Below are 8,124 nucleotides of genomic sequence, written 5' to 3' on the forward strand. Positions count from 1 at the left end.
CCTTGAGAATATGAGATCAAGGACATTGCCAGCTTTATGAGTTGGTGGGGACGGAGACAGTGAGGAAACAAAGGCGGTTAACAGTGATGTTAGTTTGTCTATCTTCCCTGTCTGGAGGTTGAAGTCTCCGAGAAGTACAGCGGGAGGGCCAGTTTCAGGGATGTGTGAGAGGAGATGATCTAATTCCTCCAAGAAGTCCCCCAAGGTGCCTGGTGGACGGTAGAGAACAACAATGGTTAATTGTATAGGATGGGTTACTGTGACGGCATGGAATTCAAAGGTGGAAGGAGCGAAGTTAGGTAGCTTGAAGAGGGAAAAGCTCCATTTGGGAGAGAGCAGGAGACCAGTGCTACCTCAGTGGGTCTGGGTGTATGGGAGAAGGAATATGCTGTGGAGAGAGCTGCTGGGGTGGATGTGTTGAATGGAGTAATCCACGTCTCAGTGAGAGCAAGGAAATCCAGAGACTGCAGGGAGGCGTAGCCAGAGATGAAGTCAGCCTTAGGAACAGCTGACTGGCAGTTCCACAGGGTGGTTATATCGATTAGGAGATACACGGTGCCAGTGATAATTGCGAGAAGACACAAACAGGAATGGAGAAAATACACATGATTATAGCATGAGGGGCTAAAAAACAAAATAAAACACCAGCGATACTTGGCTCAATCAAAGTAGGATTTGCCTCCTCTTTGCCAACACACTCTCACTCCCTAAGCGTCCAATAGCGACGTTTGGTCAGTGTCCGTGGCGTCCAATTGTGACGCTCCTAGGCTCCTTCAGCGTCATAAAGGGACGCAAATAGCTTTCAACTGATTGCAATGTATTCCCATCTGCGTCGGGATTTGACGCTCATGGAAGCACGGCATTCGTTTATGTCGGCTGCCCTTAAAGGTAATGTGAGCGTCCATTCCCAGGAGTAAAGGATGGCAGAAGACACTACACTACCCAGAATCCCCAGCTATCGTTTGGACTACACCATGTGCTCTTGACAAACCCCGTGATAGTCCTCAAGCTCTGTGATTGGAGAGTGTGCTCCGAGGGTTAAGCCGATTCTCGAACAGCACTTGAAATGGGATGGAACCACGGCAGACTGTCCAAAACTGGATTTGAACGGGTCCACCGCGTCCCCCCTCCCCCACCCTGTCCCCAGAACTACACATGCTGGCTATTCTGTTTCTTAACATGTTCTCTATGGCACGTCTCTACTGGGAGTTGTAGTTTTAAAAGACGTTTTCGTATTTCCAATAAGAAGTTGCCAGTATTAAACTGTGTACATCCCTGGAGGTTTAGGGGATAGGAAACACTCACATTTAAAACATATAATTAATAAATGGGTGAAAATTGCTTGTGCCCATTATGGGCAGTATTAATATATATACCCACATGCCAGCTAAGGTCAGAAGAGCTTTATTTAACAGCTGGTCTTATGTGTGTGACCCCTGTGATAACATTACATTACATTAATTGATAAGCCTGAAACATGCACTTTCAGAGGTTCAGAGGCACATTTTGCAAATATGGCAGCAGCCATCGATCAGCTTAAGATAAGATATACTTTATTGATCCCAAGTTGGAACATTTGCGTTACATCAGCATGTGTAACAGTTAAATATGCAGTTGTGTTTATTTGAAAATCATTTAGTATAATCACATAAATTCTGTGTTTTATATTCAACAATTCTGTGTTCTTTATTTATTGATTGTTCAATACCTGACAAGGCCGGAGACGAAATATCTACATACATCTTATAAGAGTATAATACATTATGTATAATATCAGTTAAAATAAGTGCTTCAACATAGTTAACATTGCTGGAGGTATGCACACATATTGATAGATGTCTTGTAATGCACTATTGAGGAACCTGCAACCCAAGTTTTTCATTCAGTGCAGAACTACACCACAGTTGTGTAGGCCTATATGATATGTCAATAAACCTTAGAACATCTTGAAATCTTGAAAGGGATGTGCAAAATAGTCATTACATACAGTCTTTAATTAACAATTAGTAGAGAATAACGAGTAATGAATATACTTTATAGGGATCGTATTAATATCTAATAATAAAAATAATGAAATTCAATAACATGCTTTAACCACCAGGGGGGTATACTGCGAAGCAGGATTTTCGCTTAGCCAGCTAAATTCAGGGGAAACTCCAGCTTTCCGGTCCTACGAAGCTGGTTCTCTTTTTAGCAGGCTAGATCTCCATGGTAATATATGCTAAGCAGCTAACCTGGTCGGGACCAGGTTAGGTTGCAGGCTAAGAGATAAGCCTATGAAAGCTCCGCCTATCGACCAATGAAATCTCTGTAAAATTGCATCACCATTTGTAGATGACACCGTGGAGCTTGGAGCTCGGATTGTGAGAGGCGCTCTCAGACGGGAGAGGATTTTTAGGGAAAGACTAAACCCTTTGGCTTTCCCTGAAGAGTATTTGTATGAAAGATACAGGTTCTCATCAGAAGGGCTGACTTATCTGTGTCAGCTCCTCGAGCCATATATTGCTAATGCCACACATCGGAGTTGTGCTCTTACAGTACCGCAGACTTTATGTATCGCGTTGCGCTACTTTGCAACCGGCAGTTTTTTGTATGCCGTGGGGGATGCAGAGAATCTCAGCAAAAATGCAGTCTGCCGTGCTATACATAAGGTCGCACATGCTCTGACAGGGCTCGTAGAGTCCTTTGTTGTGTTTCCTGGCATATGTCCCACGCAGACGATCAAAGAGAGATTTTACAGCATGGCAGGTATATGATTATATCTTTACAGTGAATGTTGTTCCTATGACGTACACCGTTGTATAATAAATGCAGCCTACTATTTCATAGGGTTTCCCAGGGTGCTTGGCTGTATCGACTGCACACACGTACCGATCTCTGCGTCCCTGGGAGAAAATGAAGGCGACTATGTCAATCGCAAATCCATCCACAGCCTCAACATTCAGGTACATCTTGCACATTCACTAGACCACACATTGAAGTCTGGGTGATTAAAGGAACTCACATTTAAATATTCACACAGTACATGTTTCACACTTGGACTATCTTTATCTACAACATGGGCTCATTGCAAATGAGCCCTGATGCTACACTGACTATGATGCTCTTTTTGTGGAAGTAGGCTTTTTAACCCCAAATGCTTTTGCAGGCCACATGTGACCACAGGGGTATAATCACCAGCCTTGTGGCAAAGTGGCCTGGGTCAGTTCATGACTCGAGGATCGTCGCAGTCACAAACTCGAGCAGGGTATGGCAACTGTACATTCTTATTGTTTTGTGCTTCTTAGACTGCCTTTTGTGTATACTTATGGAAATGTTCCTTTATCTTCAGGGCTCTTCAGTGGAGTGCTGCTCGGGGACAGGGGTTATGCCTGCCAGCCATTCCTTATGACCCCGTATCCTGACCCTGGTGAAGGGCCACAAACCAGTTTCAATGTGGCCCATGCCAAAACCAGGGTCCAGATCGAAATGACATTTGGCATACTGAAGGCCAGATTCACCTGCCTGCGGGGGCTCAGAGTGGCCCCTGAAAGAGCATGCCGCATCATTACGGCCTGTGTTGTGCTGCACAACATTGCCACAATGAGGAAGGAGAGGGCCCCTCCTGCAGACCCCCAACCTCCTGATGTGGTAGACCCCATCACCCTGGACTACCCTACTGGCAGGGCTGTCAGAGATGCCATCGCATTGACATTTGCACAATAAAAAAAATATAACACACAGAGAGAGAGGCCTTGGGTGATTTATGTTAGAGTTTTTATTTTCTCATCCATTCCTGAAGGAAAAAGAGAAAAAAACGTATTTTCTGGTTAACTTTTTCTGTAAAAAAGGAATTTCTGTTTTAGGTATCCTAACACATAAAGGTCACCTTATGCACCTTTCATTTGACTTGAAAATAAATGATCGAATGTTACACAATTACCTGTCTTTCTCGGTCCAATTTCTGCACCTCCAACTTCGTTTTTTTAATTAGCAGGGCATTCAGTTCGATAGTTTGCACAAGAGTCCTTTTATAAAGCGCCCTCACAGAGTCTACTTCAGCCTGAAACACATATATGTTGCTTTAACATTCAAGCATGGCTCACAGCAAGAAAGCTGACCATTTTATAACGTGCCTATACTTTTACATTTAGTTTAATTAATTACCTGTCGTGTGGAGGCCCTAGATGTGGAGGCTCTGGAGGTCCCAGGCTGCGGGGGAGGAAGAGTTCCTTCTTCCTACAAATTGAGCAAAGCAAATATATTTTCAATAGAGAGTAGTTATTTGTCCCATGTCCCACCACCATGTGCAAGTAATCAGAAAGAATCAATGAAAGCAACGTGTCCACCCCCTCTCTATCTGTGTTAGGGCAAATTGAAAACTTCATATCATTGGTAATAAAATACTAAAGTGTACCGGCAGAGCGCTCTCCGAGTAAACAGACACCGTCTCATCGTCATCATTCAGGCCCTCCTGAAAAAAATAAGACATGTAAATGGTCGATGTTAGCCATATTCAGTGACCATATAGGGCGACATACCAAAGGTTACGTTACCTCTGTATGAGGTAGTTGCTCATTTTGGGGGTGGGGCAGCAACACCACGTTCTCCCCATCATCTGCAGAACAATAAAATAGGCCAACATGTTACTTACTCCCACAAAAATAGATATATAACATTGTGTTTTATAGCATCCCAGCTATTTATAGATCCCTGACTCTTACCCATGAAACGGTGGTGGGAGCTGCTGGCACCAGGGTCTGTACAGACCCCCCCTTCCACTCCTACCATCAAGGGCCGACCCACATTGCTGCTGAGGGCCAGCTCCTCGGCAGGGGTGAACTCATTTGGAGGAGGGCCCCCTCCTGTCTTCCTCTGCTCTGTTTTTTTCTTGTTGGCTGCAAGAAGTGTGAAAAAATGTGACCGCTTTCCTTTACAGTTATGAAACACACACTAATTGAAGCAATACAAAACGTGTAGTTCTATTTTTAATATCTCAAAAGAGGCAAACTTACCAGATTGAATGATGTTCTTATATTTGACTTTGACCTGTTCCCATGTTCTTTTCGACCCGCCGGGGTTACATCTGAAAAACGAAAACAAAATGTCATGTAGCCTACAGCTTGAATTTAAAAAAGTTCTAGAAATTAAAAGGATGACAACAATATTAGTCTTAAAGTCCACTTGTGACCCTCGGTCGATGATATTATAATGAAAAAAAGGCTGCCACTCAATGATCAATTTGGTATTTTAATGACTATGTATCCAAGAAACTAGATTAATTAATTAATGTGGAAGGGCCGGATTTATTTTTGTACATGACTGCCGTGCATCCATTACACTTTTTAAAGCTGTGCAGCTCTGCACGCTGTTGCATATATATATAGGCCTATATAGATATATATGCGCCTACGTATTTTACTTACGCATTCACGGAGTCTGCAATATCCTGCCAACTTTGTTTACGCCGTTTGGCAGCCACAAGTTTGCTACTTTTAGCCTGAATTATAGGTTTTAAATCCTGGTAGCGGCTCATAATGATGGTCTGTTCCTCCGCAGTGAAGTACATAGCTCGAGCTTTCTCCATGTTTGTGATTGGTCGAATGCTCCAGATACCACCCCTTTTATGTGAACGCGCACCTAACTAGATAGGACACGGCTGGCTTGAGCGATTCACTTGATAACCAGCGTCGTAGGACCGTTTAGCGAGAGCGCGTATGTTTTGGATTAGTCCAACCGGCTAACTCCAACATATCCAGGTTAGGTTGAACCAGCTTCGCAGCATAGGCCCCAGGTGTCCCTTTATATCAGCTGTGCACCTTTATGGTGTAAATACAGCCTATCTACCAATTGGATCAAATATAAAAGTGAGCCGAATTAGTGTTTATACTGCAAGGAGACGTATTGTGTGAAAAGAAATGTAAGATGTTGTTTAATGGCTGATATATTTATGATCCACATCACGTTTTCAGTTCCTCATGTTTGTCTTCTCATCAGGGCTCTATAAATACAGAACTACGGCAGATATGTAATATGTAATGCAGCCGAACCGTGTATTACAATGCCGTTATGTGATGACTTTCAAAGAGAAAAGCAAGCACACTCGGAATAAGGTATTATTATTATTTTGGTCTGTTTCCGGTATTTGTTAATGACGATGTGCTCTGAGATGTGAGACTGGAATTGCACAGGGGGGAAATAACGTAGGCTATCTTTAGATGCGGATTTTGTTAAACTAATATGTTTAGGCTGTGGACCAACACTATACATTGACGGGGAAGGGGGTAGCAATAAAGATAACACCATTAAACAGTTACACAACATAACAGAAATAATATCGATAGCAGCTTCCCTAGCAACCACCTTGGTAACAATGAAAACGTCGCGATTTCCTGAAGTAATCTTCGTAATAACTAGCAAACTAAAGATCATGTACATCCACTGCACACATAATCTGAAATAACAACTCATATTTCTCACATCAAAACGCATTTTAATGGCCAAACTAACTATAAAATAGGCATTTTCTACCGAGAATAAAACGAATTTCGGCCATGTTTTCTTTTTCTGCAGGGAGAAATTTGAAGATCACGTGACAGACGCCAGCCATCGGAATGAATGGTGAAAAAAACGGGGTTTGTCAAACAGAGCACATGGTGTAGGCCAAACGATAGCTGGGGATTCTGGGTAGTGTAGTGTCTTCTGCCATCCTTTACTCAGAAAACATATTTGTTTCTCCGAATCGAAGGGGAAAAATACAAAAGCATTGCACACAATTTAAACCAATCAATGTTGTGTAATTAACAAGGATAATCTGGTGTTTTTTAGTCGATGAGTAGTGCAGATATCACTGTAAAATCAATCGACAGTAAGAGCAGTACTTACTTCCGGGTGTAAAATTCTCCGTTATCCAATGGGAATGGATGCTCACATTGCCTTTAAGGGCAGCCGGCATAAACGAATGCCGTGCTTCCATGAGCGTCAAATCCCGACGCAGATGGGAATACATTGCAATCAGTTGAAAGCTATTTGCGTCCCTTTATGACGCTGAAGGAGCCTAGGAGCGTCACAATTGGACGCCACGGACACTGACCAAACGTCGCTATTGGACGCTTAGGGAGTGAGTGTGTTGTCTTTGCCTCCCGCAGGACTCCTTTGTCTTTGTCAGTCTTTGACTCCAGCAGGACTCCTTTGTCTTTGTCAGTCTTACTCCCGCAGGACTCTAATGTCTTTGTCAGTCTTCGTCTGACGCTCCAGGAAAGTGCTACCTAAAATTGACACCTGATTGCTGAGTTCTCACAGCTGTGGGGCCACGCCCCTTTAATTAGTTAACTCTCTGCAGCTGGTGGCCCTCAAAAGGAAATCCAGATTGTCTCCCTCCTGAGTTGTTATTGTTATCTTTTCAGTGGCACAGTGGTTTTACAATTACACCCTAAGTTATAAAGTTATGAGTGTAACCCTTAATACAGTTACACCTACTCAATAAAGCTCTTAGTATTCTACAAATGTTTAAATCAAAGTTAACCCTAGCAGTCAGTTAGTTCAGTTTTAAGGTTTCAGTCAAATTAGTTGTCCCAAGTTTCTGCCTGACAGATACTGTAGCAGTTTTGACATTTAAAATCACAATTTCAATCAGATCAACGACAGAGCATTTATACAGAGTACACACACTGAAACAGAGAAGTCTAAAAACAGAATGTTACTCACACAATTCTAGAACTCACCAGTTGTTATCCTGTCAAAATCGAGTTGCAATACAATGAAAGTAGGCTACCCAAGGTACAAGTAAATCTAGATTATATATGTACTGTATACGTCAGTCTAGTATTAATATGTTTACTAAAGTAAAGGAATTGCATATTTAAAGCGATAATAGAGCAATGACAGAGAACTTACCTGCTCTGTGTATCTGGATATAAACAGCGTCAAGGAGCGCTCCGTCGTCGCTGGTTTTCATATTTTAGTCGAGAAAGATCCTCGTCGTACTCGGCTATCGTTTGTCAAACTGTTATTTCTTCGTCAACAGCAGCCCCTCAACATTGGGGCTTTATTCAATTTCAATTAATGGCTAGAACTCGTCCTGCATAAAGATGACATTTCAGAGGCTCAACAAAAATAAAATACTGCTTAATACTAAATAATTAG

The 8,124-nt window shown here is 42.5% G+C and overlaps 1 protein-coding gene across 1 annotated transcript; it reads left to right on the forward strand.

The window, feature by feature from the left end:
• Window positions 1-2,321: 2,321 nt before the first annotated feature.
• LOC117454342 (putative nuclease HARBI1) lies at window positions 2,322-3,764 on the forward strand (the record flags this gene model as incomplete). The annotated part of the gene is made up of 4 exons (XM_034093553.2): window positions 2,322-2,748; window positions 2,830-2,945; window positions 3,149-3,252; window positions 3,315-3,764. Coding segments are annotated over 4 exons (1,038 nt in total), but the record flags the coding sequence as incomplete, so codon positions are not given.
• Window positions 3,765-8,124: the final 4,360 nt, after the last annotated feature.

Source organism: Pseudochaenichthys georgianus, chromosome 10 (assembly GCF_902827115.2).
Source record: "Pseudochaenichthys georgianus chromosome 10, fPseGeo1.2, whole genome shotgun sequence".
Classification (NCBI taxonomy): domain Eukaryota; kingdom Metazoa; phylum Chordata; class Actinopteri; order Perciformes; family Channichthyidae; genus Pseudochaenichthys; species Pseudochaenichthys georgianus.